This window comes from Nomascus leucogenys, chromosome 14, assembly GCF_006542625.1.
Source record: "Nomascus leucogenys isolate Asia chromosome 14, Asia_NLE_v1, whole genome shotgun sequence".
NCBI lineage: Eukaryota > Metazoa > Chordata > Mammalia > Primates > Hylobatidae > Nomascus > Nomascus leucogenys.
The window spans coordinates 4,492,986-4,517,723 of record NC_044394.1 but is presented as its reverse complement, the minus strand read 5'-3'; the positions used below and the strand labels follow the sequence as shown (position 1 = coordinate 4,517,723).

Here is a 24,738-nt window from a genome sequence, read left to right as displayed (position 1 = left end):
CAGCAGTATACACAGGGAGTATGGAGAAAGGCTGCGAAACCTGGGATCTAAGTCATCATTAAACACCAATACAGCCAGGCCCCATGTTACAGGATTTTCTTCCCACAGGAGCCCCACAAGGGAGGTATTATTAACCCAATTTTATACAAAAGAAAAATAAGTCATACAGAAAGTATGTGGCTTGTCCATTGTCAGAGGCTAGTGGTAGAGTTTGAATCCTGCTGTTTCTTGCTCCAAACCCAAGCTGTTTCTACTACAGTATGCTGGAAAATTAATTCAGATAAAAAGCTTGATTCACCAAAAAAGTGGAATAAGAGAGTAAGGAGTGGTAATGTGTTATGTCTTTTATATAAAGATGACACTATTGATTAAACAGAAGTGGGTTTAAGCTTATCCATCCCAACAGTGGGCTTATTTTTTGTATTAACAAGGTATTCATTGTCATGTCCTTAAATATCATAAAATGTCTGTCCTTTCCCTCTCCTTTGCCTGCTTCCTACTCTATACAAGCTTGCAAGGCCCTTAACCAACAGGGATTCCAGTAATGTTACATACACATACTCACCACACACACACACACACACACACACACCACCCTCAAGTTCCCATAATTAATAAATAACACAGAAGGAAAACATTCTGTTCTTTTACTAAAAATATGCACATTGAAGACAAATATATTGTTATTCTAGTTTGGTGAATCATAAGAGGGAAACAGTTAGGTCAGCAAAAACAGAGAAAGTGGAACATTGGAGAAAAAAAACTCTTGTTGTATAAGACGAATCTATTCCAGAAAACTTAAATTAGAGCTTTTTTTGATAAGTCTGTTTACTTATGATCTCATTAAAACAATATTCATCCCATATAATTAGAAATCTCATCAGATAAAAAAAATCTGTCCATAACGCATATGGTGTTTGAGTAAGACTTAGTAATTTATATTCTCAGACATGGTATTCAATAAAACCAGTTCTTTTCACTGGACAAAAAATAGAGAAAATAAAAGAAAATATCTTCTGCCAGAAATTATAGTAAATATTAATTTAATGAAATTACAAAAATGCCATAATGAAATTGATACAAATTGCCAAATGTCCCTCAGTCAGGGTTGTACTAATTTACTATCTCACCAACAATAGTGCCTGTTACTCTAAATTTTCTCCACTATGGTATACTAAATAACGTTTGGATTTTTGCCAGTCTTATGATGAAAATGGTATCTCAAGGTAGTTGGAGTGAGGCTGAAGAGTTTTTTATGCTTTAAGAACCATTCAGTATCTCCTTTCATGTGAACTGTGTTTTTTTTTACATCTTTTGCCAATTCTTCTATTTATCGTTAGGTCTTTCTCTGTTCAGTTTCTAGGAGTTCTTAAATCTTACAGAAATTATTTCTCTATCAGCATTAAGAATTGCAAATATATTTCCCCCCTTTTCTTCTGGGTTATGGGCTTTCTGTTATGCAAAAGTTTGTGGCTAACTTTATGAATCTTTTATGATTTCCAGGTTTTAGGTCAAATTAGAAACTCCTTGCCCACTCCAAAGTTATAAAGAATTCTCTCATATTTTCTTCCAGTACTCTTATGGTTTCATTTTTAAATATTTGATCCATTTGGAATCCATCGTAATATAAAGTACAGATCCAACTCATATTTTTCCCAAGAAAACCACCCCATTGTCTCAACTACATTTATTAAATCTTTTCCCCACCATCTTGAGATACAACTTTCATCATATACAAAATCTCTTAAGTGTTTGGGTCTACTTCTGTAATTTTTATTCTGGCCCTTTAGTTAGGCTGTTTATTCGTACACCAATGCCATTCTATTTTAATTACAGAGGCACTATCATACCTAGTAAGGCCAATCACCTCTCATTTGTTCTTTTGTTAACCAGGTTTTCCCTGGTTGTTTTTGGTTGTTTATTTTTACACATTAAATTAAAAGTATTCTTATCTTGTTTAAAAAACAAAACAATGCTATTTGTAAGGGAATCACAATAAATTTACAAATTAATTGAAGAAGTATTGTTATCTATGATGTTATTTTGAGTCTTCCTATCCAAGAATTTGGTATCACTTTCTATTATGTTCAAATCTTCTTTTGTGACCTTCTGTAGCAGGGGTGGCCAATCTTTTGGCTTCCACAGGCCACAGTGGAGGAAGAAGAATTGTCTTAGGCCACACACAAAATACACTAATACTAATGTTGGCTAATGAGCTTAAAAACAAATCATCAACACCAACGACAAAAAAAAACGCAAAAAAATCTCATGTTTTAAGAAAGTTTACAAAATTGTGTTGGAACACATTTAAAGTTGTCCTGGGCCACATGCAGCCCATGGGCCACAGGTGGGACAAGCCTGTTTCTACGGTATTTTAAAGTTGCCTTCCCAGTGACCTTGTGAGGCAGGAGAATAGGGTCTGGAGGCAGGGAGCCTAAGGCCGATTGGCGCTGACTTCCTAGAACTGAATCAAAAGGAAAACCCTACCTCTCCACAAAAGGATCAGAGGCTACTCCCTTTGCACTGCATGGCAGATGAAAAATGGAAAGTACTTCTGGAGAGGCTTCCCAGGCTGGTGCCTGAGCCCCGCGTCCCTCGCCCCCCGCCCTCCCCGCATCCCTCTCCTCCCTCGCGCCTGGCCCTGTGGCTCTTCCTCCCTCCCTCCCTTCCCTCCCCCCCACCCCACCCCTCGCCCGCTGCTCCCTCGGTCCAGCCAGCTGTGCCGGCGTTTGTTGGCTGCCCTGCGCCCGGCCCCGCCGCGGCGGAGGTGCCCCAGCCGGAGCCCACGCCAGGCTCGGCTCTCAGTCCAGCAGGCGTGTGCGGTGGCGCCCAGCGTCCCGGCCACCTCCCGGGCCTCCTGCTGGGATCTCATGGCCTCCTGGGGTCCCCGGTGCGCGCGGCCGCTTCCTCGCCGGTCACCACCCTCACCCAGACCATGCACGACCTCGCCAGCCTCGGCAGCGAAACCCCAAAGAGTCAGGTAGGGACCCTGCTCTTCCGCAGCCGCAGCCGCCTTACGCGCCTATCCGTGTCTCGACCGGCATCCGAATCCTCCCTGACGTCTGAATCCTCCGAATCTTCTGATGCAGGTCTCTGCATGGATTCCCCCAGCCCTATGGACCCCCAGATGGCAGAGCAGACCGAGCAGTTTGCCATCAGACGCTTCCAGTCTATGCCGGATGGATTTGTCTTCAAGATGCCATGGAAGCCCACACATCCCAGCTCCATCCATGCTCTGGCAGAGTGGGCCAGCCGCAGGGAAGCCTTTGCCCAGAGACCCAGCTCGGCCCCCGACCTGATGTGTCTCAGTCCTGAGCGGAAGATGGAAGTGGAGGAGCTCAGCCCCCTGGCCTTAGGTCGCTTCTCTCTGACCCCCGCAGAGGGGGATACCGAGGAAGACGATGGATTTGTGGACATCCTAGAGAGTGACTTAAAGGACGATGATGCAGTTCCCTCAGGCATGGAGAGTCTCATTAGTGCCCCAGTGGTCAAGACCTTGGAAAAGGAAGAGGAACAGGACCTCGTCATGCACAGCAAGTGCCAGCGGCTCTTCCGCTTTCCGTCCATGCCCTGCTGCATGCTCCGGCCCATTCTCGAGAGGCTGGAGCGGCCCCAGGACAGGGACATGCCCGTGCAGAATAAGTGGAGGCGGAGCGTGACCCCTCCTGAGGAGCAGCAGGAGGCTGAGGAAACTAAAGCCCGCATCCTCTGCTCAAAATCACTGTGTCACGATGAGATCCAGAATCTCCTGGACAGTGACCATCGAGAGCTGATTGGAGATTACTCTAAGGCCTTCCTCCTACAGACAGTAGATGGAAAGCATCAAGACGTCAAGTACATCTCACCAGAAACGATGGTGGCCCTGTTGACGGGCAAGTTCAGCAACATCGTGGATAAGTTTGTGATTGTAGACTGCAGATACCCCTATGAGTATGAAGACGGGCACATCAAGACTGCGGTGAACTTGCCCCTGGAACGCGACGCCAAGAGCTTCCTGCTGCAGAGCCCCATCACACCCTGTAGCCTGGACAAGAGAGTCATCCTCATTTTCCACTGTGAATTCTCATCTGAGCGTGGGCCCCGCATGTGCCGTTTCATCAGGGAACGAGACCATGCTGTCAACGACTACCCCAGCCTCTACTACCCCGAGATGTATATCCTGAAAGGCGGCCACAAGGAGTTCTTCCCTTAGCACCCGAACTTCTGTGAACCCCAGGACTACCGGCCCATGAACCATGAGGCCTTCAAGGATGAGCTAAAGACCTTCCGCCTCAAGACTCGCAGCTGGGCTGGGGAGCGGAGCCGGCGGGAGCTCTGTAGCCGGCTGCAGGACCAGTGAGGGGCCTGCGTCAGTCCTGCTACCTCCCTTGCCTTTCGAGGCCTGAAGCCAGCCGCCCTATGGGCCTGCCGGGCTGAGGGCCTGCTGCAGGCCTCAGGTGCTGTCCATGGGAAAGATGGTGTGGGTGTCCTGCCTGTCTGCCCCAGCCCCGATTCCCCTGTGTCATCCCATCATTTTCCATATCCTGGTGCCCCCCACCCCTGGAAGAGCCCAGTCTGTTTAGTTAGTTAAGTTGGGTTAATACCAGCTTAAAGGCAGAAAAAAAAAAAAAAAAAAGAAAAACGTAAAGTACTTTTTTTTTTTTTTTTTGAGGTGGAGTCTTGCTCTGTCGCCCAGACTGGAGTGCAGTGGCGCGATCTCGGCTCACTGCAAACTCCGCCTCCCGGGTTCATGCCATTCTCCTGCCTCAGCCTCCCCAGTAGCTGTGACTACAGGCACCCGCCACCACGTCCGGCTAATTTTTTTGTATTTTTTTAGTAGAGGCGGTGTTTCACCGTGTCAGCCAGGATGGTCTCGATCTCCTGACCTCGTGATCCGCCCGCCTCGGCCTCCCAAAGTGCTGGGATTACAGGCGTGAGCCACCGCGCCCGGCCTGGAAAGTACTTCTGATTGGTTGCAGGCTACTCCTTCATTTACATAATGTGTAACCAAGTAAACAATGGAAAACCTCTAGAGGAAATTTAAACCCCAGAAAATTCTGTAACCAGTGCTCTTGAGCCACTTGCTCCAGCCTGCTCCCACTCTGTGGAAAGTACTTTCATTTCAGTAAATCTATGCTTTCATTGTTTCATTCTTTCCTTGCTTTGTTTGTGCATTTTGTCCAAATCTTTGTTCAAAATGCCAAGAACCTAGACGACTTGTAGTCAAGACCCTGCACTGGTAACAGTTTACATTTCTTATTTAGTTAATTCCTAGGTATTATATTTTTTTATTGTTAATGTAATGCCTTTTAAAAATCCACTATTTTGTAAATAACAAAAAATATTTTGGGAAAGCTTTAAGTGTGTCATCTTCTAGAAAATAATTTCCCTCCCACCCCAAATTCTGCTTGATTATATGATTATATGTCTTCATTTAAAAATGTTACTAATAAAGCAGTGGAAGAAAAAACCTGGCACAATTCATACGTGTTATATTTTTGTTAAAAATTATGTAACTGTAACATATTGGTTTACATACAAGTGCATTTTACTTAACAACACACACACATAGACACCTGTCACAAACAAATAACTAGATGATTTATTAAGCTGTCACTGCAAAGTCTAAAATAATACATCTAGAATAGACCTATAAAGGCTTTGTAAGCAAAAGCCTAATTCCCATCCTTCCTTGCCAAAGTACTTTTATATTTACTTTGAAATATTTAACGAGCTGTGAGGTCAAGAGCTCTAATGTCTTTTTAGTTGTTTGTCTAAAGTGAAATGATCACCAGAAGGAAAGGGAAGGACGGTATGATACCAGTGAAGGCAAGATTTATTGCTTTAATACTAAGTCCAAATAGTCTCTTTATAATAATGTTAAAAAGCTCATAAGAAAAGTGCTTTGTCAGAAGCTATTGGCCATCTAGAGGTCTCTAAAGATACATGAAATTATCTTGATAAAATAGGGATTTTCAGACAAGATCTGGCATGTTCAGGGTGGTATGGCTGTAGACTGATTGGAGAATTTCAGTTCATATTGAGTATGAGGGCTTATGCTTATATTGTTAGTGAGGGAACAAAAGAAAAGAAAGGGGCTAAAGGAGGCTTTTTCTTAGCAGAGAGCACTGTTAGCTTTTCCAGGGGCATAAAGGAGAGTAATTGCTTTCTTGGGTTCACACACTATATAAAGTAACCAGATTCCTGATAGAGCAATAAGGACACATAGGGCACTCCTTGATTTTATGTTCAAAAAGGAAGATGTGGCTGGGGTCAGAAGTATCTAAAAATGCTAGGTAAATATGGTTTGTAAAATATCCCTTAAAAGTGAAAATTCAGCACATTTAATAAACAATTACGAACAATAAAAAAGAGGGTTAGAAAAAGTGAGAGAACAAAAACATTTTGAGGGGCACCTGGGGAAATGGGATATCAGTAATGGGGGAAAATCCAAATCCAGGGTTTGTCTACCAAAAGCAGGATACTAGTTCATTTTAATACTCTGTGGTTGGCAAGGAGTGATTCAGCAAACACACAGAAGTATCTGTTAGTTCATAAGTATCATTACAGAATAGTTAGTAATTATAAAATATCAGAAACCTCAAAAATATGTAAAAACTGATAATTGGTTAAATAATTTACAGTATAATCATGTAAAACAATACTATGTAATCATCAAAAATGGTCTAGGTAAAAAAACAACAGCAAGGTAAAAACAGAATGTGTAGAATAATTTCATCTTCTAAAATTACATTTATTAAAAATATACAATAAAATGTAAACAATAACTGACAATTGGAACTACTATTTTTATTTACTGTTATTTTTATTTCCTTCTTTAAATTATTCTTTATTTTTTGAATGGCTTACAACAAGGATATATACTTTGATATATTATTTGGATAAAGAAGGAAAAATATCAAAAAAGTTACCACGTTTGAGTGTACCTTCTTGGCATCTAATATTTAAAATCAGCTCTTTCTAATTATGTCTCCTGTAATGTCATTTTACCTTTATGTCATTTTCTCCTTTCATCTTCATTTGCTAAGGTATCAACAAATGTTGCAATTTAAAAGAGAAAATAACATAGATCTGGTGTTTCACAAAGAAAATCAGCTATATCCTTTAAATAACTTCTTATGACAACTCCTTTGTAAGTAAATTGACAGGCAGTAGAAATAAATACACTTATTTTCTGCTATAATTTAAAAAGAAAGATGACTCATAGCAAAGAAGCTCATAGTACATATTATATAGTACATATATTTCATGTTTTTTTTTATTGCATTGGGAAGAGTACCAGTCCAGAGGGTAGATGCCCACTAGACATATGACTTTGAGCAGCCACTTACTCTGCTCCCTAGTCTTCATATGTACGACGTCAAAATCACTCATAAAATGATCTTTAAAGGTTCTTTCTTGGCTCTACAAATCAAAAATTTTATGGCAGGCTTATTAAACTACAAGTCTCTCAATGTTTTTTGAGGGAAAGATTTTCTTTTTAAAATATACGTCCACCTCTAAGATCAGTATGACCCATGAGCGGGATGGAGTAGGCTGCAGTTGGTCATTTGGGAGGGATTAGAATGCAGGGAAAAGTGTACTAGTGTAGTGACATTTCACATTAAGGTCATTTCAAAAGAGTAGGAGGGCACAATGATGTTGGCTGCTCAACAAATAATCTGTCTGGTTTCAGTGGACTGACAAGTTAGAAATGCCTACTATTTATTTATTCACTAAAGCTAATATTACAAATGTAAATATTTCTTCCTATAAAGTTAGATGTATTATACTTGAGGAGACACAAAAATGACAGCATTTAGAAACTGGTAACTTGTTTTATACCTTATCACAGCAGAGATTCTTCAAGATAACATCAGCTATTTATATAATCCTAAGGTTGTTTAAGAAAATTGACAAAATCAGGAATGACTATTTTCCCTGGGCTAAACTTAACTGATCATTTTTAAATGATATAAAAGTTTCAGGAAACCAATATATAAAAGATCAAAGAGTTATAGTCATCCCTCAGTATTTTCAGGGAACTTGTTCCAGGACCCTGCAGATACCAAAATTAGAAGATATTCAAGTCCCTGATATAAAATGGTGTAGTATTTGCACCTAACCTATGCATATCCTCTCTTATATTTTAAATCACCCCTAGATTACTTATAATACCAAACACAATGTAAATATGTTATGCTATATTATTCAGGACATGGTGACAAGAAAAAGTGTGTACATGTTCAGTAAAGACACAGCCGTTGTAGGCCTAATGTTCATTTTCAATCTGTGATTGGTTGAATCTGTGTATGTGGAACCTGCGGATACTGATGGCCAACTGTATTTTATTATCTTTTATTCTGTACCCAAAGGCAATATTCTGTTTGCTAGTGCATGTTTTTTTTTCTTCCAAGAATCTAACGAGTTCAGAAATGCTGCTCATTTGTCTTGGGGGTGTTACCAAAATGCCAGGGGTTCGGTTTAGGTCCTGTTGCTCGCTACACAGAAAACTAATCACTGAAAGACGGAGTATTGCCAGAGAAGAAGGCTTTAACTGGGTGCCGCAGCCAAGGAGATGGGAAGTTTGTATCCCTCTCCCTGACCAGCTAAAATTAGGGGCTTATATGGCAGGGAAAAAATGTAAGTATGTGTGGGAAAACAGGAATTAGGGAAGGGTAAGGAAGAAGAGTTGGTCAACAGGTAGCAAGTGATTGGTTAGGCCAGCGGTCCCCAACCTTTTTGGTACCAGGGACCAGTTTTGTGGAAGACAATTTTTCCACGCATGGGGGGATGGGGGATGGTTTCAAGATGAAACTGTTCCACCTGAGATCATCAGGCATTAGATTCTCATAAGGAGCATGCAACCTAGACCACTCACATGCCTAATTTACAATAGGGTTCTCACCCCTGGGAGAATCTAATGCTGCCACTGATCTGACAGGAGGTGGAGCTCAGGTGGTAATGCTCACTTGCCCTCCACTCACCTCCTGCTGTCTGGCCGGGTTCCTAACAGGCCATGGATGGATACTAGTCTGCAGCCTAAGGACTGGGTAACCCCGGGTAAGGCAGTCATGATGGCTGAGGGGTCTGGTATCATATCGTCCAGATGCAATGATCTGGTAAGTTTCAGTTTCTTGATAGTATCTGGGAGGCCTCATGGTTGGTTTCCTGAGAAAGTAACTCAGATAAGACAAATTTAACTTTCTCAAGTTTTAACAATGGGAGAATCAATTTCTGTGTTTATTCAAAGAAACCATTAACATCAGTTCTATGGGACAATTGGTCCTATTTCAGGATGCATAAGCATCTGCCTGTAACACACAGCCCAACTCAGTGGGTAACATTAGAAAACTACTTCAAAGAAAGTCTCAGTCTTCTTGAAAGGAGTCTTCATCAGCACAGCTCAATGCTCTCAGAAGTTTCCTTAGGCTACCTGACTGCCTTCTGTTTGCTTTCATTCATGCATTCATCCACCAAATATTTAACTCAGTACAATTACGTGCAGGTACAACACTAAGGGCACGTGATATTACGGTGGACAAGCCAAGATCATTGCTCTTTTGGTATTTACATTCTTGTGGTGGGAGAAAAACAATTAAAAAAAGGATACAATTAAATGAACTAGATTTCAGATATTGAAAGGTGATAGCAAATGTGACTAAGGAGAGAAGGGCTAATTTAGACTGGGGAGGGTGTCCCAGCTAAGATCCAAATAAGAAGTCAGCTGTGAAAAAAGCTGAGGGACAAAGCACTCCAGGCAAAGAAAAGGTCTGAGGGCAGTAAAACAAACTTGAGGTGTTTACAGAAAAGAAAGAAGTGCAACTGGAGTGTGGTGAACAGGGAGAGAGTGGTAGGAGATAAGGTTAGAGAAGTAGGCAGGGTCTGGATTTCCTAAGGTCTTATGGGCTATGGTAGCAAGTTTGGAATTTTGATCATATTTCACTTAACCTGACTATTCTCAGGAGACCTGAATTTGCCTTTTCCTTTATCTCTTACCTTTAACCTTCTAAAGGTTAAAAGTAAAGGCTCTAAAGGCTTTCCACTTTTGTACTTTCCCTAGTTTTCTGCCTTTGCCTTTAATCACATAATTAAATCATATAATTAGACTGTGCTTTGGCCTGAATCATGTGAGACTGTCAGTCAGTGCATTTGAGATATAATATTGTGCCTATATCTGTGTCTGTATCTCTATCTATATTTATATCTATTTACATCTTGACCAGGACTGGCTGCATAAATTGCAGGGCCCAATACAAAATGAAAACGCAAGGCCCCATGTTAAATAATTATTAAGAATTTTTAGCAGGGCACGGTGGTATGCACCTGTAATCCCAGCTACTACTCAGGAGGCTGAGGCAGGAAGATCACTTGAACCTGGGAGGCAGAGGTTGCAGTCAGCTGAGATCATGCCATTGCACTCCAGCCTGAGTGACAGAGTGAGACTCCATCTCAAAAACAAAAAATAATTTCAAGATGCTGACAGTAGAGCATTAAACAAACATAGGGCTTATCTAAGTGGGGTAGGAATCAGGACTTGGAACCAAACTGAGGATCAGCTAAAAAGTTCCTGGATAGAAGCTGCTTTCCAGAAGACATGGCCACCAGTGTGCCACATCTGTTTACTATCGCCATGGCAACACACAGACCTTACCACCCCTTTCCATGGCAATGACCCTACGAACTGGAAGTTACCACACTCATCCTAGAAATTTCTGCATAAACTGTCTCTTAATTTGCATATAATTAAAAGAGGGTATAACTATGAGTGCAAAACTGCCTCTAAGCTGCTATTCTGGGCACAGTGCCTACGGGGTAGCCCCACTCTGCAAGAAGCAGTCTCTCTGCTGCTTACTGTACAATGCCACTTCAATAAAAGTTGCTGTTTAACACCACCAGCTTGCCCTGGAATTCTTTTCTGGCCCAAGCCAAGAACCCTCCTGGGCTAAGCCCCAATTTGGGGGCTTGCGTGTCCTACATCATAAGTGAGGGGCCTTTTTAAGAGCAGGGCCTTGTGTGACTGCACACGTCATATTTTCATGAAGCTGGCCCTGATCTTGATAAACATTACTTGAATTAATAAATGCCTTCTATTGATAAATGATTTCTGTTTTCCTTTCACATTATCTGTCAATCATATAAACTTAATCAAGAGCTTTTAAACGGAGTAGCTCCTCAAAAAGATGGCACAGAGGCTGCTGCCAGAAAATAAGAAACTAGGGTATCAAAACTGACTGAGACGACTTCAGGGCATTATTGTGCACTAACTGGAAAACAATGATTACCCTGCCTTTTCTTAAGCAAACACAATATATCTGTACTTACTATTTATTCAAATACATTACTCTTATTCTTTTACATACAAGTATTGTAATAAATAGCTACCAAATAAACAGTTGTGAGTATTGTCAGAATTATTGTTAGGTATTTCACATTGTTAAATGGATTCAGGAGCTTTATCAGGAAAACCACTAGAAAATACAGTTCAGTGACGACCACCATATTAAGACTGAAGTCCCAATTTCCTTATGTTATGGATTAAAAATACCAAAATTTAAAATAATACATCTTTATAATCCATAGAAAGCCTAAAAATCAATAATCAGATAAGAAAACATTATGTGAATATCAAAATGGCTTATATGAAAAATAACTTATATAACTTATTTTACCTAATATATAAAATTGGACATGATTATAGCTAACCAGAAAGAGTTTACAAGGTTTAACTGTTTATTGCTGAAGAATAATGTTGCAAATTAAAGGTGTCAAATCTGAAATGTCAGTCCAGCTCTTGATATTTAAAATGTGTAATTAACACCTCGACCTACAAAACAGGGTTGGATTAGCCCTGCCCTGAGGAGTTCTCATTCCATTCATGGTATAACCCATTATTTGGCATTAGTTATCATAACAATTTATGCATTATTACAAGCACATGCAGACTCACAAAAATTGCAGCCCAGGCTTATGCATTGATTTAAAGCTTTAGAGAAAAAAAATATACATTTCAGCGTCTCCCAGTGTTGTATTGTTATTGTATCTATGCATATTGACAGATCTTTCATCATCTTAAGAACTCCTTGTATCCAGGTTATAACCTCGGTCTCTGACCCCAATCCTATGCTCAAGTCTGTCTAAGCTGTTTGTTCTAGCTTAGAAATAACTTCAAATGTGCCATCTTACAAATAGGCATCTAACCACGTTAATGATGATTTTTACCTGAGACAAAAGTAAAGAAATATCTCCTAATACAGAAAAGAAAGGCTTCAGTGTTTTTGTTGTTGTTTTGTTGTCATCCATTGCAAAGCTGCTTTCTACAAGACGCAGTAAAAATAGCAAGTTGTAAGGAGTCAGAAAAAATCCAGGCTTAAACTCCAGCTCTGCCACTACCCAACTGATTAGGCTTGGACAAGTTAACTCATCATTCTAAGCCTGCTTCCCCTATCCATGGGCTGAGCTTGGGAAAATGGTACGTGAAAGGGCCTATGTGTCTACAACCAAACTTCCTAACTGGCCTTTCCTCCTTCCTCCTACACCTTCTAAAATGTCTGGAGCGGAACTTCCTAAATACACTTTTCTCTTTCCTTCTTCCTCATCACTTTTGTCTTGCTGAGTTTTTGGATGGTGTCCAGTGGGCAGCATATTTAATACTCAGCTTTGGGCTGACATACCAGGAAGAGAAGAATTCACTTTTCTAGGGCCAAGCTTTCAGCCACAGTAATTTGCTTACATATGGGGGGAATTGAGCAAGTAAGTACATACACTGAAGATAAAGGTAGCCAGATTTCCTGCTGTTAAACACACATATGCACACTTGTTTATACACACAAATTCTCTAGGGTCTCTCTGCGGAGAAAGGCTAGTAATGAACAATTTTAGTGCTCAGAGTTTGTTTCTAAATACCACTTTCCACTAGAGAAACCAAAATTCCTGGCAGAAAAGGCTGATTGCAAGGCAGGTCAGGAAAATACAAGATAAGCATGGCAGGTTGTTGTGCCAGAAAATAAGGAAGTGATGAAAGAATGATGGAAACATGTCAAAAAGGGGCTTCTATTGGCTAAGTCTAAGAAAATTTGAAATCAGAATTAAAAAATAATGGTAATAAATTGATTAAAATTTGAATTCATGAGTCTATACTGATGTAAACAAATAAACAAGAAATATATGGTATAGCAAGGAAAACTACCTTACAGTAAAATGCCAATAAATCTAGAAGGACTGATAATATTAGAAAATTGTCATTTGGCATCCATCACAGAAATAACAGATTCAAACAAGAAGCATCAATGGAGAAATCTGGCAGGAGAAAATATGATGAGAAACAGAATATTTACAGTATCAAAGCTTTTCCCTACAAAACACAAAGATTCTCCCCACAAAACGCACATTGCCTATTAATTTATGAATGTGACATATTTGCTAATTCACCTTGTAACAGAGAAACTTGGCAGACCCAATCTTAAAGAAACAGAAGTTAACATCATGAACCCATGGAATAAATTGAGATCATGTGATGCCTAAGAGGACTCACTGATTGAAGCACAGCATCTCCTCTAAGATATTCCTGTCAAGGGGTCACAAACATGAGGAAACATCAGACAAACCTATATTGACGAACATTTAATCACGTAACCAGCCTGAATTCCTCAAAAATGTCAAAGTCATGAAAGATAAGGCTGGGTGTGGTGGCTCACGCCTTTAATCCCAGCACTTTGGGAGACCAAGATCTCCTAAGGCCAGGAGTTTGAAACCAGCCTGAGCAACCCAGCAAGATCTTGTCTCTCAAAAAAAAAAAAAAAAGAAAGAAAAAAAGACAAGAAAAGACTGGCAACTATTCCAGATTGAAGAAGACTGAAGAGGCATGACAACTAAAATCAACGAGTAATCCTGGATTAAATCCTAGAGCTAAAATGGAAATGATTGGGACAAATGGGGTAATTTATGTAGAGTCCATGAATAACATGATGTAAAGAATTTAATGTATATCCCCCAAAATCCAAAATCCATATGTTGAAGCCCTAACCCCCCAATGTAGCTGTATTTGAATTAGGAAGTAATTATGGTTGAATGAGGTCATAAGGGTGGGAACCTGATCTCCTGGGATTGGTGTCCTTATAAGAGACATAAGAGCTCATTTATTCCAATCTATGTAAGGTCACAGCAAGACGGTAGATGTCACAAGCCAGGGAGACCACTCACCAGGAAGTGAATCAGTTGATACATTGATCTTGGACTTTCCAGCCTTCAGAACTTTGAGAAACAAGTATTTCTGTTGTTTAAGCAACCAGTCTGTGGTATTTTGTTATTAGTACTCCAAGCTGACTACATATGGTAGTACTGTATAAATATTAACTTAACTGATTTTGATGCCTGCTCTGTGGTTTGGAAGGAGAAAGTGTCCTTGTAATAGGAAATAAACAAGTAAGTATACAGATAAAGACTGAAGAATCTTTATCATTCTCTAATCTTGGTGAAGGATATACAAGAAATTTGAGTACTATTATGTTGCAGAAATGTTTTAAATTGTTTAATATGTTTGTTAATTGGACATTGAACTAAATGATGTTCTACACATTTCATTCAAAAGATAAGTAAAAAACCAAAATATTTTAGTTGTCATTCAGAAGTATTTCATAAACATGAACTGTTATTTCACTTTATCATACTAAGATACGATGCATATTTTCTTTCATTAAAGTAGAAAGCTACAAAGACCAACACCACTTCATTGCTATCAATATCACAGTACATAGGAGTTTCATTTTGCAATTATTATACAAAAAAAAAAATACTGGAGTCCAAGACAAAGACTGTATTACTGACATATATTTATACTGCTACCTGGAGCTACAAAGAAGGGGTGCCTGGAGAAAAAGAATGGTGAGCAGAAATGTACTGTTGGTGTCAGGGATTTCAGTCTATGCTGTAAGAAAATTAAACTATGAGAAATCTCATCCTAGAAGAGCTGAGAATCTGGTACAAGAACCAAGGTGCGGGCCGGGCACGGTGGCTCACGCCTGTAATCCCAGCTCTTTGGGAGGCTGAGGCGGGTGGCTCATGAGGTCAGGAGATCGAGACCATCCTGGCTAGCACGGTGAAACTCTATCTCTACTAAAAATACAAAAAATTAGCCAGGCGCAGTGGCGCGCCTGTAGTCCCAGCTACTGGGGAGGCTGAGGCAGGAGAATGGCGTGAACCCGGGAGGCGGAGCTTGAAGTGAGTGGAGATCAAGCCACTGCACTCCAGCCTGGGTGACAGAGCAAGACTCCACCTCAAAAAAAAAAAAAAAAAAAAAAAAAAGAACCAAGGTGCATGCAGATGAAAAAGACTGTCAAACACTGTCATTACACAATATGAATAAATTTGTAGAATCATGGAGACCTGAAATTTTTGAGACAGTATGCCGGAGAATAGAAAGAAGTCAGAAGGTATTTAGATTTTATTGGTTCTGCAATTTTCTGGCCCTGTGACCACAAGTTAATCAATTACTCACTCAAGGTGACCATCATCACTCATGTGGACTACTGCAATTGCTTCCTAATTGTTCTACGTCCATTCCTCCCCCTACCTTTAATCCATTCTCCACAAAGTAATCAATATCTTTTCAAAAACGTGAGTCAGATCACATCACTTGTATGCGTCAAACATTCCAATAGCTTCCTATTACTTTCAGAATAAAATCCAAACCCTTGGACATGGCTTAAAAGGCTGGTATTACCAGGCCTTTGTTACCTGTTCTGACCCCATTTCGTACCACTTTCCACTCTGCTATGTTGTGAACACAGTGGCCTTCTTTCTGTTCTTCAGTCATTCTATCTCTTTCCTTCCCCTGGGCCTTTGCTTGGCCTGGAATTGTTACTGAGCAGGTAGCTCCTTATCGTTGTTCAGGTCTAAACTCAAATGTCACCTCTTCAAAAGGTCCTTACTTTACTACCCCTTCTCATGACTGTCAATCATATTATGTTATTCCATTGTCTTCACTGCACTGATTGTTATCTGAAATTCCCTTATTTCGGTAACTGTTACTTGATTATTTTCTGAGCCCCTCAGTAGAAAGGACAGTCCATCACAGAAGTGATCTCCCGACTTGTTCTGTGCTACAGCGTCAGCAGGTCGACTGGTGTCAGGCCCACAGTTGAGAGGGCAATAAATAAATAAAATGTCGAATGACTACTTAAAATTTCTCAGGCCTCCAAGTTCCTCATCCACATAGTGGGGATAATTATACCTGCTCTGGCCATTAGAAATGGCCACGTAGCAAGTAGAAATACAGTCTAACTTTTAACTAAATTCTTACTATGCGTCAGTCATCATGAAAGTCACGTTATATGAATATTCTCATTTACTGTTCTGATTTCCATTTTATAAGTAAGGACATCAGGTCTTAGAGAGGACAAGTAACTGACCTAAGGGCACAGGGCCATGGTGAGGACCCGGGTAAAAATCCAGAAGCGCCTAACCTCAGAACCTGAGCTCTTAACTGCTACTTTATAGTTTCTAGAAAGATGCTTCCTTCGAACACAGTAAAATCCGCTACGCTGTCTGCCCCCCTCGAGTTCGTCCTGTGGGACAACTGAAGAAAGCTATTACATCCCCCCACGGGGTTCGTTTCTTTCAGTCTCTCCTTAAATGGCCCTCCTATCCTAGTCACTCTCTCCCGAACAAACTTCAGCGGGACAGCTTCCCTCCTGCTCCAGCTGTGGTGCTTTCCATTGGGCAAGTTGTAACGGGCATCAGAGCAGGGGAAGCCGACTGCCCACGGGCTGAGAAAATGCAGGTGTCGTGGGTGTCCATGAGGGCTGCGGTTAACGCAGCAAGGCTTCCTGAGAGAGGTAATCCCTGAACCAAGTCCAGGGCAGTAAGCACAGGAGCCAGCGGCCAAGGGACCCAGGAGAAAAGACCGCGGGAGAGCGTCGCCGGGCTGCCGGGTCGAGACAAAGGCTGGTGGAGTTTAAATAAACATCACAGGCACAACCTCAAGTGATGGCAAGCTTGCACGCGGACGGGCAAAACGCATTTTCCTAAACGTTAAGAGACGCTCTGGCGGGAAGCGAAGTGGGAGGAACAGTCACAAAGCAAAACGCAAACTTACCCATAATCTGGCAACCCGGCCTCCGTAGCCCGACTGCAAGCGCTGCCACCTGAGGAGCTTGGTAGCCAAGGCAGCGGCAGGCTCAACCCAGATCTCGCGAGACGGAGCATGCCTCGCGAGATTTGACCTCTCGTCCCTGAGAGCCGGGTGGGTGTTAGTTCAGGGGATTATGGGAGGGCTCTGGCGTCCGGGATGGAGCCGTGTCGCTTTCAGTGGCTGGCGCTGGATCCACCCTGGGTCTCCAACCAGGGCTGCAGAGAGGGTACAGCCGTTTCTTAGGCCAGAGTGGAGTGGGACAGGAGGTGCCGAGAGAGGACTGAGGTGGCTTGGGACATGGAAGCGCTGCAGACTTCGAGCCCGGCATCCAGTATTGCAGCCACCGCGGCGGCCTAAGAGCTCGAACCCTTTCACGCGCGCGCAGGAGGAGGAGCGGCGGCGGCGGAACAAGACGACCCTCACTTACGTGGCCGCTGTCGCCGTGGGCATGCTGGGGGCGTCCTACGCTGCCGTACCCCTTTATCGGCTCTATTGCCAGGTAGGGGCCGGCGCTGCCCGCAGGGCGGCGCAGACGCGAGAGGTGGGGGTGCAAGACAAATCCCGGGACAAGCCCTCGCTCTGCGGGTCGTAGGTGGAAGAGGTTTCCGATATTATTTAAGAGGAGAGAGGTTCAAAACAGCCACTTAACACCCAAAGTCACCAAACAAGTTGGTGGCAAAACTGCAAGTAGCACCCAGTTCTTCTTAGTGATTGTGCTTATACCATGCTGCGGAGTGAAACCCCCGATCTATGAACTGCACCTCGCCAAAAAAAAAACAAACAAACAGGTCCGCAGCCTCTAACCGGGTATCTAGCAGTCTGCCTTACCGTCCTGCGTACACACGCTTTTAAAATGCATATTATTCATACATTCACTCTGCAAACCACATGTGGTTTATGTGCTAAGGGTTACTCTGGAAATTGGACTACTCGTGTTTCTTGTGCTTAAACTGGGATTAGCAGTTCCTCCGTACAAACAGGCATGAATTACGCCTTTGAGGCTCTCTCGCCCCACCCCTGTTAATATATAACTGTAATGTACTTAACCTGGCATCTGTTAAGTACATTGCAACGGTTCTGGGAGTGTGGCGCCCAGGACCGGCAGCATCAGCATCACCCGGGAACCTGTTGAAAGTGCGAATTCTAGGGCCGGACTCCAGGACTGAGTCAGAAACACGGGATGGGGGTGGGACCAGCAATCTATATTTTAGTAAGTCCTGTAGTTGATTTTGAGGCCAAGTTTTGAGAACCACTGGCAAAGTCAGCTTTCACATATTTTGGAGATTTCTCCTTTGTTATTAGCTAATAATTTGCAGCTTTGGCTGGGCATTAGGATCACCTGTGGAGCTTAATGTTAAATACACGTTCCAGGGATCCCCTACCCCAGAGATTCTGGTTAGGAAGTCTAGGGTAGGGTCAGGAATATCGGTTTAAAAATCATGCCAGAAATGATTAAGTAAGTGCTTAAGATAGTGGCTCCCAAAATTCATTGTACAGCAACATTGGGAATCACCTGGACAGCTTCTAAAAATCCACACACATTACCCATTTTATCACAAGGCCACAGTGGGAACCAGGCATCAGTAATTGTCAAGTATGTTTTAGGTGATTCCAACGTGCAGGAAAGTTTGGGAATTGTTATTTTAACACCATGACTGGTATTCTTAGCTGGGGTTCACTCTTTCCGTGTGTGTGTGTGTGTCTGTGTGTGTGTGTGCACGTTTATTTAAATTTGTAGAGACGAGGTCTCCCTATGTTGCTCAGGCTGGTCTTGACTCCTGGGCTCAAGTGACCCTCCTGCCTTGGCCTCCCAAAGTGCTGGGATTACAGGCGTGAGCCACCATGCCCAGCCTGTGGAAATCAATTTACCTTTCTTTTAGATGAAGTAGCAGAAGACAAAAGGACTTTTCTTTTCTGGCATAGTCTCCTAATGCCAGCATTTATGTGGGAATGTGCAATAGTTGATTTTGAGGATGAGTATAGAATATGAATTACTTTTCACCAGAGACCAAGCCCAAGCATGAATTCTAAAACTACCAGTTGGTTAAATCATAAGCAGAACTGAATCCAAATCAGCAAATCTAGATCCTTCTCAGACCGCCAGGGGCTGGAGGAGAGTGATTTTTGCCCCTCAGGGAACCTTTAGCCATGTGTGAAGACATTTTTGGTTGTCACAACATGGAGGTGGGGGTATAGGGTGCTACTGGCATCTAATAGGTAAAGGCTAGGAATGCTACTAAATAACCAACAAAGCACTGCCTCACCCCCAAACAACAAAAAATTATTCAGCCCAAAATGTCCATAGTGCTAAGATTGAGAAACCCTGCCCCAAACTGAAATAACTGATAATATTGTGTGTGAAACGTGCCCACATGCAATCATAGGTCAGGAAGGCAAATGTAATTTGTAATCTATCAGGTTCTTAGAGCTAGTGGCACAACTAGAATAGAGACCAGGACATCTTTTTAGTGCTGTTTTCTAGTCTTTTTGTCTATTTTACTTTATCTAGGCACTGAACTTAGAAATTTGAAGAACCCATATTCAAAGACTATATTGGAATCTTTATTGAGGGAGGACACTTAAAAGTATTTTTATTTAAGTGACTTAAATTTTTCAGGAAAAGAAGTTACATCTTAAACATAGCACTCAGGCAGAAGGATAAACAAGGATAAAGGCTTGCCCTCTGATGCATCTTTTAGGGATATAATATAATTCAGTAATGTTGCATGGCAGTTGAATGAAGTTGGTTGACTTGTGTAACAGAGGATGCTAAAACACTGTATCTTGCTGGGAGTCTTCCCCTAGCCTCAAATTTTTTTTTTTTTCCCTAGTATAGTAACAGGCAAATTATCTGGAAATCAGAATTCTGGCAACCTCAAGTATCAGAAGAAAGATGACCTTGGAAGTAAGGGCTTTTTTTTTTTTCTTTTGAGATGGAGTCTTGCTCTGTTGCCCAGGCTGGAGTGCAGTGGTGCGATCTCGGCTCATTGCAACCTCCGTCTCCCGGGTTCAAGCGATTCTCCTGCCTCAGCCTCCTGAGTAGACCTGGGACTACAGGCGCGTGTCACCACGCCTGGCTAATTTTTTTGTTTTTAGTAGACACGGGGTTTCACTGTGTTAGCCAGGATAGTCTCCATCTCCTGACCTCGTGATCCGCCTGCCATGGCTTCCCAAAGTGCTGGGTAAGGGCTTTTTTTTTAAAGTGATGTCAAGGAAATAACTCATGAATAAAAGAAGTGTCAGACACAAATAGTCTTGATGCCCTATGATTATTTCTGTGGCCATAGGGATTAGGTGCTCTGATTAGTGATTTATATAAAAGCTCTACTATACAGAGAAGTACAGAGAAAGATTCAAAAACATTAACCAACATGGGAAAATACCTGTGATACCTTAGAAAAGCAGAATGTTAATAAAAGTGAAGCTACAAACTAATTTGGATTATAAAAGCTGTGATATGGAAAAGGACCAGACAGGAATATGGAAAAATTGAATTAAGCATTTTCAGTGGAATTACGAGGTCATGGGTAAATTTTATTTCTATTAGTGAAATACTAGCAATAAAGGGAAATGTGTTTTTTATAAATGGCTAAGCTGGAAATTGTGAGTTCGACTGTCAGTGATGATAGTTGACTTATCTAGTGAATCTGCTTTTCCCAGACTCATTTTTGACCATGCCAGGTAACCAAGGGATTGCTGAAAAATAGGAATGACTTTAACAAATACAGGCTCATGACATCCCAAAAGTAGTCAGACTCTTGACAGTTACAGAAATGGTCAGTTACCATATGTAAACTTGGCTCCAAATGGATTATACTACATCGTTTTTAAACTTTTCTTTTATCAAATAAATAGAACATCAACACCTAAAAGTATTGTGTAACATATTTGGTATCTTTTTCTAGACTACTGGACTTGGAGGATCAGCAGTTGCAGGTCATGCCTCAGACAAGATTGAAAACATGGTGCCTGTTAAAGATCGAATCATTAAAATTAGCTTTAATGCAGATGTGCATGCAAGTCTCCAGTGGAACTTTAGACCTCAGCAAACAGAAATATATGTAAGTGACTAACCAGTCATTAAAAGATTACTTTATTAATGTAAATTCCTTTCTTTCATCACTTAAACTGCCAGAGGACTACTTTTAACAATGTGATTCTAATAAAACATGGCATTTTCCCTTGTTCCAAACTGACTTTTACTCTCATGTAACTTAAAGTATAAATTCTGTTACATTAGGTGTTAAGGCACTATCAAAAAGTATTCTATGGGAATAAAAAAATTTATAGTAATGGAACCCGTCAGTATTTTGAAATTAAGTTTAGATGAGTGAAATAGTTGGGAGTAGCAGCAACTGTCAGGCTATATAGCTTCCTGACTTTTCCTAAGGCATAGAAGACATGGGAAAAATGTGGAAAAGCATTGGTTACAATGAGTCTTTTACTGGTTTATATCAAAAGTATCCCTGTCCTTCTAAAAGAAAAAAAAATTGAGGGCCTTTGAAATAATAGGTAGTAAATAGTTATGTTATACTCCAGTGAGACTGAGACTATACCTAAAAGCTTTCCTAAAATTTTAACCAACTGTAAGAAAGATTTTAACTGAAATCTCATTAATTGAGGATTAGCCAGAGTGAGTTAATTTCAACCCATATTGGAAAAGCTTTACAAATATTAGTACTTGCCCAGTTTAGTAAACATGACTGAATCTCTTAATAAAGATTTTATAGGTTATGACTATGAATCTTATCCAATTACATGGTAGTATACAAGGTATTAGTGGCTGAATTGGTACAAGTGACAGAATATCCTTTGGAAAATTTTTTTAAGCCTTGCTATTTCCTTATTTTCTCCAAACAAAGTATTAACACTTTGTGGCATAATAAAGCTTCTAGTCAGTTTTATTCTGGTTTTAAGGTAAGTTTAATGTTGGTATCTTTTTAAAAAAATAGTCAATCATGACATTCAGGTATAAGTGTTACAGAAAAGTTGGGCTAGGGCTGTGATATGATTGGCTTGGACACATTTTAAATAATATAATTTGCAGATTATTCCTTGAAGACCTCAAATATACAAGAGGACAATTCATAACTAATTATGGATATTAGAACATTGGTTCTTCATTGACATATGCAAGTAAGTTTTTAAACTCAGATATGTTTATGGGTAGTATTCACAATTTATTTTGCTGAACCCTGCATTAGATTAGGTATTATGGTCTGATGAATAGACAAAATAATGAGACTAATTTAGCAGGGAAAAGAGGAACTTTGTGAGATTCAAAGTATTGATAATATATATATTCTTTAAAACAGGTGGTGCCAGGAGAGACTGCACTGGCGTTTTACAGAGCTAAGAATCCTACTGACAAACCAGTAATTGGAATTTCTACATACAATATTGTTCCATTTGAAGCTGGACAGTATTTCAATAAAATACAGGTACATCGAAGTGTAAACTTTACAGAATATGATAAAGATACATAAACGGTTTAGTATGAAACTTAGTGTTTTAGTAGATCTTGTGATTTCTGAAAACGAATTTCTTCTAAACATCAAGCTATTTTTCTTCACTATCTATACCTGCTATGCAGAAATTGAGAACCAAACCAAATGGATATTTGCTTTTAAGATTAGAATTTGTTCTTGATCCTTAAAGCAGAACTCATTGAGATGAAAAGATGCTCTTAATTTATCACAGAACTGTGTATTTAATAGTATGCTTATTAAAATCACGAAGTGTACTGGAATGCTAAGATAAAAGAACTGTATAGTTTCCATTATGTAATATGAGAATAGAAATGTTATTAAAATCTTTCTATAATTTCCAGTGCTTCTGTTTTGAAGAACAAAGGCTTAATCCCCAAGAGGAAGTAGATATGCCAGTGTTTTTCTACATTGATCCTGAATTTGCTGAAGATCCAAGAATGATTAAAGTTGATCTTATCACTCTTTCTTACACTTTTTTTGAAGCAAAGGAAGGGCACAAGTTGCCAGTTCCAGGATATAATTGAAGTCAGCAACTAAGTCTTCCTTCAAAGTTGTGATTTTTGGGAAAATCATATATCCTGTCTTCTCAAAGGAGAAATATTGTACAATAATATGAAGGCTTATATTTTAAATAATTATTTTTTCTCAACTAATTTATTTCACTTAAAATTGAGAGAACAAGTTCAGCTTTTATCATAAGAAACCCACATGCCTAGCTAGAATATATGACTGACTATTCAATACCATACTGAAGAGTTTGATAGTATTAAAATAAGCTGCTTTGTTTTTTAAATATGCAGGCATGGGTTCAGCTTAATTCTATAATTCCCTTCCAGATTATTAACTCTTCATACTTACAGCAATGAATCTGACAATGTTTTTCAAAAATGTACGCTCAGGGTTATTTGTTTCAAGTCATAGGCCAGAACTTCTGACCATGTTTATTGTGTCTAAAAGAGTTGGTTGCTATTTTCCTTCATTATGAATAGTCAGTATTTTAAAAGCTCAAAGTAGGAGTCACTAAGCCCTAACAGCTTGTCCAAAGATTTAAATTCTTATTTCAAATTTGATTTGTCCTTTAAGGTTTAGGGCTATTTTATATTCAGAGTTCTGAATAATTACTTTGAAATTATAGTATCATAAAATTGAAATAAAATACATCTACTAGGCTGTTAGCCAAAGCATCATCATTACAAGTCCATGAATGTTAAAATGTACAGGTGCGATTGTGAAGATTTACTGACATCAAAAGTTCTCCTGGAAACAAACCTTTGTTAAAAAAAAATATTAAATTATTTTAATAGTGATTTATTTGTCATCAAATGTACAACTTATTCTAAATATTTTCATTTTCTGTGTTCGAAATAGAAATGTTAAGTTGCAGTAAAAAGAGAAAAAGACTATTTAGCATTACAAAGAATCATATTTAAAGGCCGCCCAATGTAGAGTCTAGTGACCTGTTCATGACACCTGAAATATAAATGACAATTATCAAGGTTTTAACAATTTATAATTCTAAACCAGAGGATTATAAAGAAGTGCAAATTGACTTTTACATTCAACTTTAGTTAAATGAAGGCACTCAGTATTCTTCCTGAATAATACATTCAGTTTCTCACATTTTATGCTTTCATCTATTCAGAATTATTTCGTAGTAAAGTAATCTACTCTTATCACAGCTGTGTGACGATTTCCAAATGTAGGAAGGCTTGTGAAACATATGACACTGCAGTTAAATTGGTTGGCCTAAGGACTAAGTAATTTTTCTTCTGCTGAAGTTTTAAGTGAGTATTTGTTCCAAACAAGTTCTGTTGAAATCTCACGCTGTTGTCAGGAATCAGTGTTATCCTGGAACTGTTATTCTTCTATTTAATATTCATTATAGCAGAAATGTTCCACCATGGCTTTGACATGTTGGTAGGTATTGTCTTCCAGGCTTCAAAGCTGCACAGAGTCTACCTTAAGAGAGTTGGCACCTTTGATGTGGCTAGTGAGCTGATCATCCACTTTCTTCTAAAATAAAGAGAAGAAAATGGCCAGTATTCATCCTGTCCTTCTCTTTCCCCATTCCTTGATACTTTCCCCATTCCTTGATAACTCTCTTGTCTTTACTGGGTGGCTGGAGAGTCACAGTCTAAT

The 24,738-nt window shown here is 40.2% G+C and overlaps 3 protein-coding genes and 1 pseudogene across 8 annotated transcripts in view; 2 read left to right on the top strand and 2 right to left on the bottom strand.

Annotated features, from left to right (window-relative positions):
• Positions 1–17,163, bottom strand: part of STXBP4 (syntaxin binding protein 4) — a 191,439-nt gene extending 174,276 nt beyond the window's left edge. The window contains exon 1 of the mRNA XM_030828589.1: positions 17,075–17,163. The gene's annotated coding sequence lies outside the window, so the exon portion shown is untranslated. The remainder of the gene's footprint in view (positions 1–17,074) is intronic.
• Positions 2,701–4,510, top strand: LOC100593129 (annotated as a pseudogene). The gene has a single exon (XR_004033438.1). The product of XR_004033438.1 is annotated as an M-phase inducer phosphatase 2 pseudogene (transcript).
• Positions 17,111–24,641, top strand: LOC100592800 (cytochrome c oxidase assembly protein COX11, mitochondrial). The gene is made up of 4 exons (XM_003272340.4): positions 17,111–17,609; positions 21,016–21,171; positions 22,426–22,551; positions 22,941–24,641. Exons 1-4 carry the CDS (start codon positions 17,244–17,246, stop codon positions 23,121–23,123), a joined length of 831 nt encoding a protein of 276 aa, XP_003272388.3. The 5' UTR covers positions 17,111–17,243; the 3' UTR covers positions 23,124–24,641.
• TOM1L1 (target of myb1 like 1 membrane trafficking protein) overlaps positions 23,881–24,738 on the bottom strand; it is a 55,278-nt gene continuing 54,420 nt past the window's right edge. For 3 of the 5 annotated variants that reach the window (XM_030828592.1, XM_003272275.3, XM_003272276.4), the window contains one exon: positions 23,881–24,612. The gene's annotated coding sequence lies outside the window, so the exon portion shown is untranslated. The remainder of the gene's footprint in view (positions 24,613–24,738) is intronic. The other 2 variants (XM_030828591.1, XM_012503340.2) reach the window with 2 other exon arrangements.